Raw genomic sequence first — 22,191 nt, 5'->3', positions numbered from 1 at the left:
TGTTAATATTATTGGATTTTAGTAAGCCTTTTGTGGTATATAGTAGTACTTATAAGATGAATTTGGATGCATTGTTGATGCAAGAAGGAAAGGTAGTAGCTTATGTTTCTAGGCAATTGAAAATTCATGAGAGGAACTACCTTATCTATGAGTTAGTGGTTATGATATTACATTAAGATTTGGAGACACTACCTATATGATTCTAAGCTTGAGGTATTTAGTGATTGTTAGAGTCTTAAATATCTTTTGACCAAAAGAGATAGTTGGAATTTCTTAAGGACTAGGATTTTAATCTCAGTTGCTATCTAGGTAAAGGCAATGTGGTGACAGATATCTTGAGTAGGATGATCTTTCATCTATCATTTTGATGATTTAAAGGTTAAATTTGATTGAAGAGTTTAGAGATTTAAGCTTGATTTGTGAGCTTACCCTTAGAAGCATTGAATTGAGTATGTCGAAGGTGACTAGTGAATTAATGGATGAGATTAGAGGAGCCTAAGAGTTAGTCCTTTCTTAGTGAACCAAGTGGAGAGGATTGGTAAGGGTATAGATAGCCCTTTTCGAGTGGAAGTTGATGGTGTTTTGTGGTTTCAGGATAGAATCTATGTGTCTAATAATCCCGAATTAAGGAAGATGATCTTAGGAAAAAGCAATAAGAGTACTCTTAGTATTCACTTAGGAGCTATTAGATGGATTAGGACCTTAGGAGGATGTATGAAAGTGACGTAGCGGAAGCGTGGTGGTCTAAGGTGAAGAGGAGTAGAGGAAGTTGTGGACTCGTGTGTAGTATTCCAAAAGCCTAAGGTGGAACATTAGAAAGTCTAATGCAGGAGACATATCCATTTTTATTTACTTCAGGTAATTTCGAGGACGAAATTTTTAAAAGGAGGGGAGAATTGTAACACCTCAGTTTTCAATAAAGTTATTATTATTATTATTATTATTATTATTATTATTATTATTATTATTATTATTATATGGTATTTAGTCATAATTATTTTAATAATTATAGAAGAATATTATTTTGTACGTTTTAAATAATTATTGTTTTGGACAATTATTTTGTACGTATTAAATAAGTATTTTTTATCAGCATATTTAAATAAATATTTATATATTTTAAGAGAAGGTTGATTTTATATGATATTTTGTTATTGAAATTATATTATTATATTTTGGGTTAGAAATATATTATTATTATAGAGGAAAAATATTTTATAATATACATGTATTTATTTTATTTAATTATTTTGAGGAAAAAGAGAAGTGAGTTAGAAGAGAAGGAAAATGGGTTGGGTTGACCCAGCCCAATGGATTAATTTTAAGGAGTCAGGTAGCGTTAACCCTATCTACCTCATTTGCGTTCTGAAGGGTTAGGAAAAAAAAAAGGAGAAACAAAGAGCTCTAAGGAAGAGTACTCAGGAACGACCTTAGATCACACTTTTGTCTTCTGCTCATCCAGGTAAGGGGGGAGTGAGAACCTCGCTCTGGGTGTGGGATTGTATGTTGGGTAGTGGGATTGACTCCCAATCCTGTGTTTGCTGTATTTTTATGTATGCTCATGTATGAGGGGTTTCTCCCAATTGTATCTGTTTTGCTTATTATTTTTCTTATATGCAATTAATTGTATGACTTGAAATCTCTATGGTTTCCTATGGGAAACCCTATGAGAAAACGGGCAAAATATGAATGTGTTCTATTTTGCCTTCTGATTATTTTGTTGTGTTCCTTGTTGGATGTGATGCATGAGTATGTGGTTAATTTTGAAAATAAATATGTTTTAATATGATCTAGAGTGCTCTATGGGTTCCTGCGGGAAACCCTATGAAAAATAGGCAAAATATGAAATATTTTCTGTTTTGATTTCTGATTTTTCTGTTATATTCCTTGTTTGATGAGATGTAAAAATATGTATTTAATTTTATAAATAAACGAGTTTTGATATAAATTAAAGTGTTTTGTGGAGGCTTTGTGAATATGATGATGTAAAGTGAAATGTGATTGAGACATGAGATATGAAATGTGATAATGAAATATGATGACGAAATTCGATGATGTGATATGACCATGGGAAATGATAATGTGATATTATAATGCATAGAGTCTTGATTGACATGCATCATTTGCATAAGTGTTTTAAGGGTACGATATGGAATACACTGCCAGAGAAGGCCCCCTAGTGTAAAAGCTTTGGGGATTAGTCCTTGGGGATAGCTCGGTTTGGAAGTCTCAGTCTCGCCCATTGTGTGCATGGGATGTATCTTGCGCAACTTAGCTATCCTCACGAGACTCTGGTAGTATATCCTTCTAGTGAGAGTGCGTAGATGGTGTGACCCAGCATGTACTCCTAGACTACTCTTCGTGTATTGCTAGCGGCAATATGTCATGTGATGTTTTATTGGCGCCACATGCATGATAATGTGAAGTTTGTGTCCATGCATGTGCATCCTTATTATTAAATGATGATAAATTACTATTTGTATGACTTGGATGATTGAATAAACTATTGTTGTTGATTGATCTATGAGGTAACTGTATTGTTTGTGTTTGGCTATCCGGTGTGCGTTCCTACACCGTGAGCCAGAGTGAGATGTTTTTCACTCCCTTCTTTTGTGTTGTTTCTCTTGTTTGATATACAGGTGATCATCAGCGTGAGGCTGAGGATGTTGGTGATGAAGCTTAGGCTTCTATGTTGGGTTTTGCTCTGATAGGACATGTGACATCGGGACATAGATATGATTAGTTTAAAACGTTCTTATTAAATTATTTTGGAAAATTCAGTTTTATTTCTTTGTAATTTTACTGGCATGTTATTTGGATTAAGTTTATGAATGTGAACTCTTTACCCTTACGTGGTTGGAAATTTGATTTTTATTAATGAAAAATTCTATTTTTTTTATAATTACTGTATATGTATGTTGGGATAGAGGGTGTCACATAGTTTGCATCATCATTCGTTCTTTACATACAACTTTGTCTAAGGAAATAAATTGATAAGAAAGTAATTCGGAAAAATTTTTATAAGAGAAAAATTTAGAAAACTTAATTCACCCCCTCTTAAATTAATTGAGACTAAGTGACTAACAACATGTTATAAAAGAAATGTGTTAAAAAAATATTATAAAAATAAAAAAGTAAAATTAAGGGATCAACCCCTAAACATGGGATTTGTGAATATAAATTATTATACTTTAGTACCACAGATAACAAACTTCTTTGAAGCTTATTTATATCACATCAATCAAGCAAAATATATAGACAATAAAACTTTAATTCTGTCATCATTACTGAAACCATGCTAATTGAGCAATTCCAACATTGTTCATTATAATTAGGGAAATAATTTGTTTGGATTTTCAAAATCAAGTATAAAATTGGTTTTAAAACCAATTTATGATTAGAAATCCTGATGGGTTTCAAAGTGGTTTAAAATCATAAATAAGTTTTTTAAACTAATTTTAAGAAAAAAAAATAAAATTAAAACTTATTTTAAAATGAAGACTTATTTAACTTTTTAAATCTGTTTAAAACTAATTTATGATTTTAATCATTGTGAATCCAATTTGGTTTGAAAATCAATTTATGATTTAAAATCGATTTTAATATATATTTCAAATCATAAACCAGTTGAAAACTATAATCAAATTTAAAACTAAATTTTAATTATAATTGTTTTTAAAAAAACCAGTTTGAAACGATGAACTTTTTACTATAATAGAATTTTTTTAAAAAAAAATACAAAAATAAATCTTTCCTTAATTTATTTACGAAAGTAAACCACTTTACTAAGCATGGTCAGAATTCGTTCTCGCAAGAATTGAATTCGAATTCCGACCAACACAGTAACATAAATTTCCCAATTAAATGGGTAATACATTTTCCCTGTCGAAATTCGGGATTCGAATTCCGATTAAACTTTTTTTTTCTTCAGTAATTTTAATATATATATATATATATATATATATATATATATAAATTAAATACTAAAAATAGTTTAAAGTTATATTATAAATATAAGGAAAATTTTAAATAAATAATAATTTTAATAAATTATATTTATAATAAATTAGAATTTTAATAATTTAAAAAATTAATAAGTTATTATTTGAAAAAAATTTAAATTTAATAATTTAGAATGTATTTTATATATATATGTATTTAAAAATATTTATAATATTTATAATTAAAATATATTTATAATAACAAAATTGAATAAATAATTTTTTAAGTATGATAAAGAAAACATGTATAATAAAAAAAGTAGTTATGTATTTTCTTTATATTATTTGTATAAGTTAAATATTTGAAGATGAAAAATAATATTTTAATAAGATAAATATAAATAAAAAATAATAATATTATGTTTATTAATTTATATTTTTATGTAAATTTATATAAGTTAAAAGATGAAAATTTATATTTTTATGTAAATTTTTATAAGTTATAATTTGAAGAAGTTAGAATTTGAATAAGTTCTAATTTGAAGTTAGAATTTGAATAAGTTAAATTTTTCGTAAGTTAAAATATAAATAAGTTATAATTTGAAAAAGTTATATTTATAATAAGTTATAATTTAAAATAAGTTATAATTTATAATAAGTTATAATTTAAAATAAGTTATAATTTATAATAAGTTATAATTTTAATAAGTTATAAATTTAATAAGTTAGAATTAGTTATAATTTATAATAAATTATAATTTTAGTAAGTTATAAATTTAATAAGTTAGAATTGTTTATAATAAATTATAATTTTAATAAGTTATAATTTGAATAAGCTATAATTTTAGAAAATGTAATTTATTTTTAAAGGTTTTTGAAAATTTAAAAAATGAAAATAGTAAATTTGAAAGGAATAAAATAAATACTTGAGAAATGAAAAATAAAATAAATAACTACACAAAGAACATGCACCTAAGAAATCAAAGGTACAAGTGTTTAGTAGTAGTAGTTTTTTTAAAATTTCTATATTTATTTACATGGTTGGTTTTCTGATATCTAAATACTCAAAATTTAAGTTGCATTTAGAAGATAATATTCAATTGTAAAGTTTAATTGCACAAATTACAATGTTGATATATGAGTTGTACTAGTCTCGGCAAAGTTCAAAATTTTTACCAGTATGAACTCATTGACATTCATAAGCTATATCAATAAAATCACAATCACTAAAAACACATATTATACATGATAAATCACAATACATTCACGAACTCAATATTGATCATTATTCTGTTATCAGATTCTTTGAAGGCAAGAACAACCAAAATGGACAAAAGTGGTCACATGCTCACTTGCTTTATACACTAAAGGGTTAAAATGATCAATATATGCATGAGAAGAATCTCTACCATACTACTCACATGTGAGAAACTAAAGCCCCTTTATGTGTCCACAAATACTAAGACAAAAGTGACCAGTGCATGGTAATAATCTTTGCCTTACTATATCACATGTCTTGGGAAATTAAAGCCCTTTATGCGTGATAACATTACCAAATCACTATAAAAAATGACTATATTTTTTCTAAAGACTTGTAATATAGAAACAAACTTGGTCATTTTTCTCGAAAACACAAGCCAATAGAATTCAAAATTATAATGTAATAAGAAAGGGAATTTTTATGAGCATTAAAGAGAAATTAGAAAATTTCAAGCACAAAAAAAAAAATATTAGGTTTAATCAGAATATGTTCTTTTTAGGTCACAATATTATAATGCCTTTTTGGGTCACCTAACATATTCGGTCTTTTCTCTTAATAGAGAAGTTGTATAATTCTCTTTTATATTTCTAGGGACATCAATAATGTCCAAGTTTGACATTAAGAACTTTAGTTATGACCTACATAAGAACAAAATGTAAAAATAAGTCAAATTACAAAAATTAATAAGAATTTACAGTCATCACTAACTAAACTTATTGATACAAAATATATAAATTATTTACACTATTAAATATCAAATCATCCCAAATTAATACATTAAAATGTTTCTCCAATGCATTATCAATGTGTTCATAAATATCAAGACTACATAAAATCAAATCATTATGATGTATATGCTATTCACCATAGAAACATAAACTTCTTCCTCGTTTTTTTTTACTTAGCCTCAACAAAATGTCTTCCTATGCTACAAGCAATGTGCCAAAATCGGAGCTTAATTATGTAAGCTTCAATGAAATTTTCAACCTCATAAACCAATCAAATAATTTATTAGGCAATTATTTGCTTTATCATTATCTTCTATTTATTCATTACATCGTAAACAATATACAAACATACAAATATTTTATCTTAAATTGATTATTAATCTCATAATATTCTATCATGTTGTTAGATGTTGGCTTACTCACTACAAGATCAAATTTTACACACCATTACTTCAATGACAAAAAGTTGAGATATCATTTAATGAAAATAACAGGCAATATGTATGTTTTAACTATTTAAATTAAACATTATATTTACATAATTTACATTTTTCTTCTACTAACTATACAAATTTTATGCTTGTAGGAAAATAATTCAATGCTTTTTCTATGATGATTGTGCCCAAATTGTAATATCATATTTAATTGATTATTGTCCTTATCCATATTCCTCTATTCCTATAAAATCGGTAGAAATCAACACATTTGGTGTACATGGATGTAAATACTTTATTTTTGTCTTATTTCTTTTTTAATTTATCGTTGATTTGTTTTTTAATTCTTTCTACAAAATATAATAATACGAAAAAAAATAAAGATAATTTATGTTTGAATAAAAACAAGTCCTACATCGATAAAATAAGATAAAAAATAACAACTTATATAATATAAACATTCTTCAATATTTAAGAAGCCTTATGAGTATTAATCAAAAATAAAATTATGAAAACTTAGGCCAAAGTAAACAATATCTAATCTTTATAAAATATATTTGTATAATAATCTTATAAAATATTCCCATGAAGCAAAACTCATTAATTTAGTAGTCCAGATATAAAAAGGACGTAAATAATTTAAACATAGAAGTATCCTAAGCTCCAGCGTCATAGAAGTTTGAGTGTGAAAGGTGGGGCGCCATGGTTTCGCTTTATCCACTAGTGTGTCCTTTGTCGGTGTCCTCTTCATCCTCCGGTTTTCTCAGATGCTCCCTTTGGCCTCGTCACTTCCTCTCCCCGAAACGAAGTAGCAGCTTCATAGCAGAGCGCTCTTCTTTCGTCTGCAATGCTTCGTGGCAAGAGGTCCGTACTATTCCATTTCCAAGTTTCTATTTCCAAATGACACCGCTTTCATTATTTCATCCCATGATTCATTAGAGAAAACGTTTCCATTGAAGCTCGCTGGAGTTTTACTATTCTCAGCGATTCCTTTTACTGCCGTCAAAGCTATAGCTAATAGTCCCATAGGTGAGTCGCTGCAGAGGAAAATGGAGGAGAGAAAGAAATTTTCTGTAGAAAACTCGTCTAAATTCAAGGCCTTAGCCGAGGAGGCCCGAAAGGAGAGGTAATCTCCGGTAAGCAACTGTATCTATCGTGTTTGTGGAAAATTTTGTATGCCAACTGCCATGGTTTTTCTTATTCTGAAGATTTATACAAATGAAAAATCAGGGTAGTAGTTTGTTGCATTTGTGAGATATGATGACTAATTAATGTTATCAATTCCAAATATGCGAGAGATAAATCAAAACTAAAGCATCTCTCTCTCTTTTTTATTTTATTAATAATTTAATCTTCCATCATTTTTTAGTTTTATTGGCGTTTCTTTTGTTCAAGGTATGTTTTTTATTCCAGCAACCATGGGTTAGTTAACCCCCATTAGTAGTTAAGTATGCTATCCATTTATTAGTTATATTAGCGAGTTAGTTAGCTGCCTGAGATAGTCTGAAGGAGGCACCTTGCCTTTAAATAAAAATGGGGTTGAGAGAGGGCGCATCTTAATTCTTATCATTTTTGAAAGGTTTAGATTCTTGTTTGGAGAGAGGTTAGTGTCTTTTGAATATCTTTAAGTAACACAATTGTAATTTATCCCTAGTTGTGTTACTAGAAAAATGTAGTGGAGAATAATACACATCAGCTGTTTTTTGTTTTTTAGGTTTTTACTGTTCTATTTTTGTTTTTGGTGAAAAGACACAAGTCCAAGGGCTAGAATCCTCTAGGGAAACAAACACCTGCATCAACTCTTAGAGCATTGTTAATACAATAAGAAGGAACCTCAAAAACCTGAAAAGAAATCAAATATGTAACAGCTTGCTTAGCCGACGCATCTGCTGGTTGATTCGCTTCATGAAGGATATGATTCCAAGTGATGCTTCCTCGATATGAATGAATAGAATGGATTTCATTAACAAGATTGTAGTATGGGTGCGGCATGCAACAACCTCTTGAAACTAATGTAATAGCAATCTACGTATCTGAATTCACCCTTATCTTCCTAAAGCCTCTCGATCAAGGCAATTTAAGGCTAAAGAAAATACCTCTTAATTCAGTTTCAATAACAGGACTTCCCCAAGATTAACTCCAAAACCACAAATAAAAGCTCCTGTGTAGTCCCTTATAACACCTCCACAAGCAGCCTTACTACCACTCTCAATAACTGCACCATCACAACTAACAGCCACCTCACCATAGCAAGGACACAACCAGCTAATTTGTTGATTATAGCTGTGTAGAATCCTAACATCATTTAACGGTTTCAACATCATCACACCTGCAGCATATTCGCGTGCCAAATGACAAGCTTTTTGAATAACATCCTGCATGGACCAAAAGCCCATTTGAAAGATGATCTTGTTACGTCTCCACCAAATCAAATTCAGAACAATCCCAAACACAAAATTCCACTTTGAATCATACACACTATGATCTTGTTTCAGATTCAAGTGGAGCCAACTCTTTCAATGATTACACGCATGGAAATCTCCAGCATTATCAATTTGAATAAAAAACTGCCAAATCAATCTAACCTCAGTGCAATCCCTGAAAAGGTGAAATAAGGATTCCTCATGTTCCTCACAAAGGCAACATAAGTTATTTTTAGAGAGACCCAACCTCATCCTTCTGACATTTGTCAAAATGGATTCATGACAAATTTTCCACAAAAGCTTCTAATTCTCTTAGGGCCTTTCCAACTGTGAATGCTTTTAAAAGCCCTTGATAAGGAGAAGTCTTAGAATTCGACACAATCTCATAGGCAGACTTCATGGAAAAGGATCCATCACTAGACTTCCTCCAAGCAATGATATCTCTGTTAATTCTCACTAGGAGGAGCTAGTCTCAAAATCCTACTAATAATATGATGTGGGAGATAATAAAAAAATCGCTCCACCATTCAACCCGTAGATCCATTACAATAAGATGTCATTGTTTGATTTAACTCCACTTCAGGCACAGGTCTGGTGGAATTATCTGTTAAAAAAACCACATCCAGGGGGCCAGTAGTCATACCAAAATTTTATTGAAGATCCATTTCCCACTCTCCAAATAATATATCTGCCAAAAACATCCCAAATAGAACATAAACCCCTCCAAAAGTTACTTTCAGGTCTATGAGTATTGACATTGGGAAACACATCTTCTTTACACCCATATTTATTACGAATAATAGAAGCCCAAATAGGCGGCCGTTCTCCGCAAAGCCTCTAGCTAGCACGTAACATTCAGGCTTTATTAACATCTCGAGTCCTTCGCAAACCCAGGTCCCCATCCCATTTATGACTGCATATAGTATCTCAAGCAACCAAATGCATCTTCCTATCATTATCACTGTCCCCCAGATGAAGTTCCGACAAGCTTTCTCAATATCCTTACAAACCAAAATGAAAATGGTAAAAACCCCTATAAATTTTTCCAATCCCTCGGCTTATTTGTATGCAAGAGAAGCCAAAAACACAATCTTTATACTACACCAGAAGCAAGGGTAGAGATAGACCTTTGAAATTAAGGCATTCCTTTCTGACCAAATGCACTGAAGAACTGCATAAACTTCTATTTCCATATAATCATAGCCTCCTTTTTCCTGCCAAAACTTTTCAAATGTATCATGAGAAGTTACTCCAAGGTTGCTATCTTACAATTGTGCCACTTGCTGCTCAATAGGAGAAAGCATTGTGTGAAGTCTAAGAATCTTGGAAGTGGAGAATGTCATTTGTGCTAATGCTATTAACTATAATTTCCAAGTGGAGGACTTAACCTTAGGGAGTTTTAGGTTTACAATTGGGTCTATCAAGGAGAAACTACCAGTTACTAAGATAGCAGGTAAAAAAATTGAAGGGGAAATACATTTAAAAAAAAAAACAGAAAAATTTGATCCTGACTATCACTTTCTTAAGGCTTTCGGATGTGCCTGTTTTCCTCTAGTGCGTCCCTATAATTCCCACAAGCTTGATTTTTGCTCCCATGAATGCATATTTCTTAGTTATTCTACATCTCACAAAGGGTATCATCGCTTATCTCCCACTGGATTTTTTTTTTTTTTTTTTTTTTTATAATCAAAAGATGTTATATTCAATGAACATCGTTTTCCTTACCCTGAACTTTTTCCCTCTACATCCTCTCAACCTTTACCTACTGTACCACCTTCTATTCCTGCCACCATTCCTTTGATATCTACATCTTCCCAACCTCAACCTCAATATACCCGACAGGTCACTATTCCCTCTTCCTCTTCCACCACATCTAATACTTTTGTGTCTCTTCCAAACAGTCTCGTTTCACAAACTGTTCCTTCTAGTCAACTTGTAAATACTCACCCTATGCAAACTCGTTCCATGTCTGGAATTGTTCTACCCCACATTCATCCCAATCTATTACTTTCTCACACAGAACCGAAAACTATCAAACAAACACTATCTAACCCAAACTGGTTTAAAGCTATGCAGACTGAATATATAGCTTTATAGAAAAACAAAACCTGGTCATTTGTTCCTCTTCCCCCTAACAGATAGTCTATTGGTTGCAAGTGAGTGTTTCGTGTGAAAGAAAATTCTAATGGTACTATAAATAAATAGAAGGCAAGGTTAGTAGCTGAAGGCTTTCACCAACGGCCTGGATGGGATTTCAATGGAACTTTCTCCCCTGTGATAAAACCATTAACTATAAGACTGATTTTAACTCTTGCTTTGACCCATCAATGGTCATTGCAGCAGCTTGATGTTAATAATGCCTTTCTAAATGGCACTGTAGAAGAAAAAATCTACATGCAACAGCCTCCTGGTTTCATTTCCAGTGACTCTTCTGGTCTGTAAACTTCACAGGGTACTTTATGGCCTTAAGCAAGCCTCGCGACAATGGTTTGATAGATTGAAACAAACTCTGTTAAAGTTTGGCTTTGCTGACAGCAAGTGTGATCCATCTTTATTTGTGTATAATAATCATACAACAGTGGTTTATCTTCTTGTTTATGTTGATGATATCATCACAGGGAGCCCTCCTTCTCTTGTTCAGTCTCTCATCTAGCGTTTGGATTCTGTTTTTAGTCTCAAGCAACTTGATGATCTTGACTACCTTCTTGGAATTCAGGTGAAACGTCAGTCCCAAGGGGCGCTTTTACTCACTCAAACCAAGTATATACGGGACCTTTAAGCAAAACAAATATGTTAGATGCTAAGCCAATCTCTTTCCCAATGATATCTGGCTTAAAACTTTCGAAGACTGGTTCAAATCTTTTTGTTGACCCCTCCATGTACAGGTCTGTTGTGGGTGCCCTACAGTACCTTACCATCACTCATCCTGAGCTCAGTTTTGCGGTCAACAAGGTGTGTCAATTCATGGCACAACACTTGGACTTCCATTGGGTTGCGGTCAAGTGTATTCTTTTGCTGATCTGTTAGATAGTTGATAGCTTGTTGTGCAAGCTAATCAGTTTGTTGGTTTTCCTTCCTGTATAAAATATCTTTTGTAAAAACTGGTTCAGCAAGTCAATTCATTTTACTCAATAAAATTCAGAAGTATTATTTCTTTTTCTCTTGTTCAATAGAGTGTGCCAGTATGCCTGTTTTCTTTTACTAAGACCATACAACAAACACTAGATAGATTTTAGATCTCAAGAATGTGTGTTTCTCGGTTACTCTACATCACATAAAGGCTCCAAATGTTTAACTCCAATGGATAAGATAGTCATATCTAAAGATGTCATATTTAATGAGGTTCCCTTTCCTTAAGCTTTCTTGTTCCCCTCCAACTCAAATATGTCTCAATCTTCTATTTCTTTCATCTGTCCCCGTTTTGTCCCCGTTCCTATCTCTCAAAATTCTTCATCTCTTGTCATGTCTTCATCCTCTCATTCAACAAATGATTCCTAGCTACATAAGTGAAATTTCTAGCACTTATATACGTATATAAGTAGAGACAACACGTATCTCGTGAGCTAGTTTTCAAGTGTTAATAAAATGACTAGCATTGTGTGTCCCCAACCATTGAAATTCTCGAGCTGTACTGTTCTGAATCTTAAAATGTTACTTCATGTCTTTTATCTTTGATGCAAATTATTAAGAGATGGTAGAGTTTCAAATTATCATTTAATTACATGATTATTATTCTCATTGTTGCTTGTGTCCAAATTTTATGTTTGTTTCGTTAAACATTCACGAATATTTCAGCTTTTGGTATGGAGAAGATCGACCTCGTTGGCTTGGTCCTATTTCATATGAATACCCATCATATCTTACTGGTGAACTTCCTGGGGATTACGGCTTTGACATCACCGGGCTTGGCAAGGATCCTGTGGTACTGCAGAAATACTTCAAGTATGTCATATTTTGAATTTTGTCTTGGAAGCTATGCATGTTATTTCTGCCTGTCATGTATGACCATTGTTCATACGATGAAATGCTTGTTTTTTATTTACTTATATTCTACACATGTAGCAAATATAAAATATGTTAATTATTATTATATACGGTGGGCAATAATTTCCTGTTTCTTCTAAATAGTTTATCAATAATCTGAAATGTTTTCAAAATTGACCGAGAAAAATATTATATAAAATAAAAATGTTTATTAATGATATCTTTAGGGTTTAGTGTGAAGCTTTGTTGAACTTAGTCATATGATCATTTTAACCTCTCTATTCAATAAGCTTTGAGATATTGCATGCTCGGTGGGCCATGCTTGCATCTGTCGGTGCTCTTATTCCTGAAATATTAGACCTATTGGGAGCCTTTCACTTTGTAGAACCTGTGTGGTGGCGTGTTGGTTATTCAAAGCTCAAGGTTAGTATGTCCCATCTCTTTGACCATCATTTGTGTTGTTTTGCTCGTCAATTTGTTGAGCTTCATAACTCAAAAGTTTGTGCTATTAAAAGTAAAATTATTCTCCAGTACCCACTCTTTGAATCTATTATTTAATTGAAAATGTTGGTCAACGATTCGTTCTCCATAAAGCTGCAGATTCTCTAAACATGGCTAAATGGCAAATGCTTATACCCTTGTGGATCCTGATAAATTTCTTCGAAGTTAAAAAATGTAGACTGTAGCTTTGGCATATTTTGTATTTTTTAATAGTTTGTTTGATCATGTTGTTGGTTTTCTCCTTTGCCTCATTGATATGATAATATCAAATATGTGATTTGGCATTTTCTATTGTAACGAGCACTTTTTCCTTTTGATTTGATTTGATTATGTTACACCACCAACACAGCAATATTCTGTGTTCCTTGTCTTGATTTGTTTACAATCTGTTCTTTTCCTCTTCTTTATATTATATGGTTAAGCTTGTTTTTTTAATTACTTTTATCTTCTTCATACCTATTTAGGGAGTTTCAGTGATTTTATTCTGTATTTGTTTGGTTTGCTGGTTGAATTGTTTTGGTTCTCTAGATGGAATGCTTGGTTTTCTTGCCGCCTGCTGTGTTGCAGTATTACTTTGCCTTGATCATGATTTTGAAAACCTGGCCAGACTTAGTGTTTGTTTTTCGGTTACGTTGAACGTAACCCAAAAGCAACACATGAGTTGCTTTAGCTTTTTTGCATCGGAAAGTGAAAAAATTCCGTTGAAAAAATTCCGTTTAAGTAGTTTTGAACGGATTTCCAAACACTCACTTAGCCAGTTCAACCGGTCCAAACTGTTGGGGAGTTTTTTAAAACCGGGGAGCATTCCACACAATGGGTAGTGAGTAAGTCATACAAGTGAGCTTGACACCACAACATAACCTAAAACCTTAAGGCATTAGGTAGGTGGGTTTTTCTCACTTATATATTACTCAACATGCCCAACTCTAACCAATGTGGGACTTCACTTCACACTTGAACTTCAACACTCCCCCTCAAGTGTGAATCCCTTCCACATGGTCACACTCCTCCTCAAGCAGAAGCTTTTTTTCTTTCGTCCACGAGTATTTAATGGTGGCCTTACTTGCACTATCGTTGCACTTCAACGACACACGTCCTCCACACCTCTAGGGAGACTTTCAGTACAAGGGATGATCCTACTCTTGGATCTCCTGCCAATTCCATTCAGGATCCCACTCTTAGATCTAACCAATACTCGTCTGAGCCGATCACCAGTCACTTGGTCGAACCATCGGCTCTGATACCAATGTTGGGGAGTTTAGAACACTGGGGAGCATTCCACATAGTGAGTAGTGAGTAAGTCACACAAGTGAGCTTGACACCACAACATAACCTAAAACCTTAAGGCATTAGGTAGGTGGGTCTTTCTCACTTATATATTACTCAACATGCCCAACTCTAACCAATGTGGGACTTCACTTCACACTTGAACTCCAACACTCCCCCTCAAGTGTGAATCCCTTCAAACGACACACGTCCTCCACACCTCTAGGGAGACTTTTAGTACAAGGGATGATCCTACTCTTGGATCTCCTGCCAATTCCATTTAGGATCCCACTCTTGGATCCAGCCAATACTCGTCTGAGCCGATCACCAGTCACTTGGTCGAACCATCGGCTCTGATACCAATGTTGGGGAGTTTTTTAACGCCGGGGAGCATTTCACACAATGGGTAGTGAGTAAGTCATACAAGTGAGCTTGACACCACAACATAACCTAAAACCTTAAGGCATTAGGTAGGTGGGTCTTTCTCACTTATATATTACTCAACATGCCCAACTCTAACCAATATGGGACTTCACTTCACACTTGAACTTCAACACAAACAACCCTTAAAACCAGTTAGATATAGAACTGGTCTTGAACTGGCTGAACTGGTCAAGAACCAACGGAAAATTAGTGAAAACTGACGGTTTGACGATTTTGACCTTCGTTTTGAAGAATGTTAGCCTCCATTATACTAATCTAAATGCACTTTTGATGTGAACACGTGTCTTATTTTAATTTAGGTAATCTATAAGTTGTGACAATGAGGAAAGAATCGAAATGTGAATAACTCTAATTTGATTCTCTAAACTTACACAATATATATGAAATTTAGCAATTTTTTTATATTACATTGTAAATTTTAAATAATAATTTTTTATTTTAATGTTTATCTATTTCCAATTTATATTATTTATATTTATTAATTATTTTAATTTTCTTATTATTTTTTATTTTACAAGATATATATTTTTTTCAGTGTATATTTTACAAGATATATAGTATCATTCTTTCACACTCATTTAATGTTTCAGTTAATTTCTTATAATTTCGTGCTAATTCATATTTAAAATGCTATATAATTGTTAATATATATATATATATATATATAATTATTATGAGTTTAACTACGGTAGGACCGATGAACTGTGAATGCCTTCGGTATGATTGATCCAGATTTAAAAGAATTGACTTTGATACTGTACGAGTTTTTTTGTTTATTTTGGCATGCTCTGTATTTTTGTTTCATGTCTCAGGCATTTTGCACTCTGTAACGGAGTACAACTAATAACTTTTTAGAATGAATATAGAAATACAACTCTTACATGTAAGATCAAATGATAACTTGATAAGTTCCTCCAATATCGCAGGCTCTAACTTCATACAACTACACGATCTTGTTATTTCTTAAATGTGATTGACACTCCTTGCTCGTGAATTCTCAATTTTCGACAGGGAGATACTCTAGATTACCTTGGCATCCCAGGTCTTCACTTTGCTGGAAGTCAGGGAGTGGTCGTGATTGCTATTTGCCAAGCACTCCTTATGGTAATGCTTGTATCCCCTATCTACCTGTGAGCTTTGTTAACATTTATGTATAGTTGTTAGAGATTTGACATTGACTAATGAGATGATCATACTGGTGTATATAAATGAGAAATAATCTTCATCTTACAAATTAGTTTTGTAAGGTTGAGTTAAACTCATAACCAACTTTCTAAGAATACTTGTCTTCCATCAGTTTTGAGTTCATGTATGTGAGCGGTGATATGGTGTAGCATACATGATTTCAGATTGCAGTTAGGTTGTATTGGAGATAAATTTTCCATTTTAATTCTGCAAATGAAACGTGGCCTGCAATCCTTCATGTAGAGACATAACATAATGCAACTATAAGGACTGTGTTTAGAAAAACCGGAAAATTAAATTATTTCAATAATCGATCATATGTATAATCGATCATAATCATTTGATGAGAAACGATTTTGAGATATTTAATTTCGTATGGATACAACAAATAATCAGTTTTTATGTAGTTAATTAACTTAAAAGAAAAAAAAAGTTGGTGAGAAATAATCTTTATAAAAACAGCTTAATTTTCAAGAAAACAGCTATTTGCAAATTTATGTTGTTTCAAACACAGTTTATTATAAAATAGCTTCTTTTTTTTTATTATAGAAAATAGCTAAAATATGTGATTATAAGCTGTTCCAAACATGCTCAAAATTTGAAATTTAAATTCCTCTCCCATACAAATTTTATATGGGCTAAAATCAAAAGTTTCAATAATTGGAGCTGCTTGAGCTTGACTACATAACTTTGAGGACAGACATTGATGTCTGTCTATGAAACACCGATATTTTACTTTGTTTCACATATCTGTATTTAATACCAATACTCTATATACTAATTAGAGATTCTTAAACAGGTTGGACCGGAATACGCCAGATATTGTGGGACTGAGGCATTGGAGCCTCTAGGAATATATCTGCCTGGTGATATAAATTATCCTGGAGGAGCTTTGTTTGATCCCTTGAGTCTGTCCAACGATCCTGAAGCTTTTGAAGAGCTGAAGGTAAAAGAAATAAAAAATGGACGCTTGGCAATGGTTGCCTGGTTAGGCTTTTACTTGCAAGCAGCAGTGACGGGTAAAGGTCCTGTACAGAACCTTATTGATCACATCTCCGATCCTTTCCACAACAACTTGCTGGACTCCCTCAACTTCATGAAGGTAGTCAACTGATATCAGAAAGGAATTTACAGTCATTCGGTTACTCCTTTTTAAGGGAATTATAGTCAGAATGGTATAGTCATGTACCCTCCGCATACAATAGTCAAATCTCTGTATAAAATAAATTATTTTTAATTTTTTGCTGGTTAATATTCAGTTTTGGACATAATACATATGAGAATTACCAGGCACATTGTGAGATTATTTTGTACTATATAATTTAATATTATGAGCAAAATGCCTGATTTACTAACATCAATAAAAAATAGTTTAATAGTTAAATTAGTTAATTGTTTATAATTTTTTTTTACATCAAATTTAAAGTTTATTTATGAAATACTCATAGAATTAAATAATTTAAGTGGTGGTTACCATTCCTAATTTAACGGATAATTTTTTCAACTAATAAATATGACTTTATTATTAATTAATAATCCAATGAACGCTTTTTTACTTTCATGAGAATAAAGGAATGTCTAATTATCAGACTTCAAAATAAAATTGAGAGTATAAAATAAAATTAGAAATTAATACATTTGAAAGTGGAAAATTCTTATAATTTGAAATTCGGTCTATAATTCATATATAAAGGATCAAAGGTAGGTAGTAATCCATGATTTAGTTTTTATATTATTAAAATTACTTCAAGATTATATTTGGAGTAACTTCTAAAAAGTGACAATTTAAATGCAACAATTTATATAACAATATGTTTTTAGTGTTTATCACTTTTCACTTTATCATTTATTACATTTCAAATTTTACTATCTTTTTTTTTCTTTCTTTCTCTTAGTTGAAATAATTTTTTTTGTAGATATATATATATATATATATATATATATATATTTATTTATTTATTTATTGATGGTATAAAACTATTTATACTTACGATATATGGAACTTGAGATGAGGTGTGTACCACATAGACAAAACATAAGACTTAGATAAATTTGGTGCGCAAATAATACTGTATACTATCAAGTATATTTTGTACATCGTCAGGGTACTTTTTTAAATATAGGTAATAAATAAAATATGAATTATAAATACGCAAAAGAGAATGTTAGTGTAACTGATAATAAATATTTTATTATAACTAGCGTAAAAAAATTACTTGATACTTTTGTGTACTTTTAAATAAATAAAAATAAAGTAAAAATAAAAATAATTAAGATTAAATAATAACTGAAAATTACTAATATGCAGCAATTTTTAGATAGATATAAAAGGTAAGTGAAATTTAATAAAAAAAATTATAAGAGTATAATAGTTCAAAAAGTGTGTATTTAAAAGGAAATATCTCTTTTATTAATAGTATAAATAAAATTGGATATTTTTTAATGTTAGTTCTAAAGTCCTAAGTTTCTATTAGGAAAAAAAGGTGTATTTGCTTAAAGATACACTGATAGATATGTCGTTTGAGGTCTTTTAACTTCATAGTGGGCAACAATTCTGAGAAGAGTGTAGTACTTGTAAAAGACACTTTGACCCTCAAGTCAAAGTTCAACACAAATATTTAATTGAACAATTAATGAATAATAGTTTTATCTCAATTTGTTTAACTATTTATATAAACCATAATAGGCTTAAACTTAATGGACTTTGGTTGCAGATTATCAATTAGGTAATACGTTATTATTGACATATTAACCTCCTATTCTCATTTATTTTTTTCACTAGTTATGTAATCCTTGTTGAGATTGAGATTTGTTAAGAATTTATTGTCTGATTTGTTCAGCTTTCAGGTGAATTCGTTTATTTAATTCTTTGTGTAATATGTTAGAGAAATATTGAGTAGGTGTCTCAAGTGGTAAGAAATTCTTGTAATGGGTTTCTACAAGAAGTGCTTTCTTAGGTGCAAGAAAGTGTCTATCTTGAGTGTTGAAGTGTGTGCATGTGTGGTATGCTTGTAAAACTTCTTCATTGAGATAGTGGAACAAATCTTGATCAAGTTATGATTGAGGACTGGATGTAGGTCACATGTAGAGTGGCTGAACCAGGATAAAACACTTTGCACTCTTCTCTCATCCTTATCTCTTGTATTGATTAATCTTTAATTGAATTTTGCAATGACGGATTCTGAATAATTTGCTTGCATGGTTAAAACTGTTTAAAATTGAAGATTGTCATTGCATACATGTTATTGTGAGAACTGATTCAAGAAAGATTAAGCAAGAACCTATATAGAAGTCATTCCCATATACAAGTGGTTCAATATACTTCTTTCAAAACTCTTAAAAAAGTTTTGAATGAAATAAAAATCTTTAAACTTTGGAAAAAAAAATTAAGTGTCGTTGAATCCAATTTATCCCCCCTCTTGGATTGAACCATTCTTTTCTATCAATCCTCATTGTGATGACTCTAAAAAATGTCTACCTTGGTCATCTCAACCACTTCAGTCATCGAATCAAAACCATTGCAAATAAGGCAAATATGTATATGGGTCGATTAGCCTCAATCATCTTAGTCACTTTGATCGTTGAGAGTATCGAGACAATCACAAATAAAGTGAATGTGTATATAACTCAATTACCTTGACTATCTCAATATTAGAGAATGTTGAGTCCGCTAGTTGGAGCCTACGAGGTAAGTACATGACATGTAGGGTAAAGTTGATGCCTTTTTAGGTAATGTTGTTTGGTTGTCTTGGTGGCTGAGATTAGGGATGGTAACGGGGCAGGGCGGGTACGGGTTTCATGATACCCGTCCCCGTCCCCGTCTTCGTACCCGTCGGGTATATGATTTTTATCTCCATTCTCGTCCCCGTCAAGTATCGGGTATACCCTTACCCGTACCCGTAGCCGTCAATTTTTTTTTTTTTTGTAAAAAAATATGATTTTTTAAAAAAAATTATTATATTATAATTATAATTAAATTATTTATCTATCTCATACTATAATAAATAATCACACATAAAAAAATATTAAATTTTTTTAATATAATTAAATTAAAAGTGGGTATTAAATTAAAAATAGGAACGAGGACGGGTACGGGTACAGGTACGGGGCGAATAAGTACATACTCGTACCCGTACCCATACCCGATTTAATATATCGGATTTTACCCGTACCTGGTCAAACCGGGTATTTCCCATCAAAGTCGAGACGGGTTCGGGTATTACCCGCAGGTACAGGTATATTTGCCATCCCTAGCTGAGACAACCAAAGCATGTTACCCATAATCTCTTTCTGGTATAAATATGGAGAAGTTGATGAAAAATTTCATCGTTGGTATCCAATGTACGCATTGATGTTGCAACCTATAAAAAATGAAAAAAAAAATCTAATTTCCTTTTTATTATTTTTTTAATAAAATTTTAACATGTAAAGACATCATAATTGGATGAAATCCAACAATTGACACTTCGACGCATACCAATCCTTTAAGCTTTTTGAATTGTGGTTTTTATTATAATTTCATAATTACCATGATTGTTTTGATTGATTTAGGAAGGAGTGAATTGGGAAGAAGTAAAAGAGAATGACTTATTTTTCATGGTTTAGTTAGCATAAAAATAGTGGAGAAAAATATTTTTGTGGGCTTCATTGAAATTTATTCACTCCACATGGAATAGAAATTTTACTAATAGTTTTTTTTGGAAACAATGAAGAAAATGTGTAGTATATTTATATTTATTTTAGTTATTGTTATTTTTTTTCATTTTTTAAAATTAAATACATTTTAGTAACTGAGTTTTCTTCCATGCCAAATAAATAGTTAATATACATAAGTGATAGAGCAATAGTGTATGCATAAAAGGAGGGGAGACAAGTTAGCGATGAGTTTAATTTTTTCTATCTCCATCCCTACCAAATAACACAATTGGATTGTTTGAATCCAATTAGATCGATCAGACATGGATAGTACACATGCCTTTCAGGCCGAGAGCTTAAGGGTTGTAAATTGTTTGACTTCTTTGGCCAGCCATCATAAGTACAAAAGCTTGTTATATTAATGTTTGGGGATTGTTGACCATGCAGCCTTTGATTGTCACCTTAATGCTCGAGGGATGGTTAATTGTCTAGTCTTTACAGTGTAATTAAATCTCACAATGTACCTATTTTATAAGCCTTTAATTGCTTGATCACCTTTTATGCACTTAAGACACCTCAACAACTAGATTCTCTCAACATGCATACAATTGGGGTTATCAAGTTGAAACACATTCTAACAAAGGGATTCATGTAATGATAGAGGTTGTATCACCTTTTGACAAATTAGAGACGTGAACATAGAAGTAAACCACCCTTTAACAACACAAAACAAAACAAGCATCAACACTTATTAGACTCAATGTTTGAAAGGTTGTTAATCATTTGGATAGACTAATCAAACATAGCAAGCTCTCTTACCTTTCAAGTTCAATGCTTAAGGGTTTGTGAAACGTTCCATTTAGAATAATTAGGCTAAAAATCATGGGCCTAATTAGGGTCAAAATGATCTATCTCATTTAAGACAATTGTGTTTTGCACTTTTAGGCTCTATCATTGTGAATAAATAAGTTTCTTAGAGTTTCTTAAAGGTCTTTAGTATGCTTAGACACAAACATTCACATTTTTTTTATACATCAAAAGTTTAAATGAATTGAATTCTAAGGATTAATCAAAGTCAAGACATACATCAAGACTCATAACATTTACAAAAATACTTGCATATTACCAATCGACAAAACCCTGACATAAAAAATATATATTATATATCAACAAAGTTCTCGCATAAAGAATAGGAATCACATAAAAAAAATCCTTTTATAAGACTATTCTTCTTACCAACCATACCAACCAAAGCAAACATGAGCAAATTAGAAATCAAGTTTAAGGAAGATAGGGATAAAAAATAAAGTCTAACTTCATTCTTGTCAAAGTAAAAATCCATAGAAAACTCACCGTTTTTTTAAAGTTAATTTATTTTTGTTTTAACTA

General features: G+C 31.5%; 1 protein-coding gene across 1 annotated transcript; it reads left to right on the top strand.

Annotated features, from left to right (window-relative positions):
- Positions 1 to 7,007: 7,007 nt before the first annotated feature.
- Positions 7,008 to 17,551, top strand: LOC109788583 (Chlorophyll A-B binding family protein). Its single transcript, XM_020347346.3, has 6 exons — positions 7,008 to 7,228; positions 7,324 to 7,490; positions 12,583 to 12,729; positions 13,062 to 13,194; positions 15,994 to 16,086; positions 16,967 to 17,551. Exons 1-6 carry the CDS (start codon positions 7,067 to 7,069, stop codon positions 17,279 to 17,281), a joined length of 1,017 nt encoding a protein of 338 aa, XP_020202935.1. The 5' UTR covers positions 7,008 to 7,066; the 3' UTR covers positions 17,282 to 17,551.
- The last annotated feature ends 4,640 nt before the right edge of the window (positions 17,552 to 22,191 follow it).

Source organism: Cajanus cajan, chromosome 9, assembly GCF_000230855.2.
Source record: "Cajanus cajan strain Asha chromosome 9, NIPB_CcT2T_4, whole genome shotgun sequence".
Classification (NCBI taxonomy): domain Eukaryota; kingdom Viridiplantae; phylum Streptophyta; class Magnoliopsida; order Fabales; family Fabaceae; genus Cajanus; species Cajanus cajan.
Note: the sequence above shows the minus strand (reverse complement) of the source record. Positions and strands in the feature narration are given on the sequence as shown.

Excerpts from the sequence above, each read along its gene's own strand:
- LOC109788583 (XM_020347346.3), top strand. The coding sequence starts at position 7,067 with ATGGTTTCGCTTTATCCACTAGTGTGTCCTTTGTCGGTGTCCTCTTCA. Across the intron at positions 7,491-12,582 it reads GAGGAGGCCCGAAAGGAGAG|CTTTTGGTATGGAGAAGATC; the intron begins GTAATCTCCGGT and ends CGAATATTTCAG. Across the intron at positions 12,730-13,061 it reads GTACTGCAGAAATACTTCAA|CTTTGAGATATTGCATGCTC; the intron begins GTATGTCATATT and ends CTATTCAATAAG.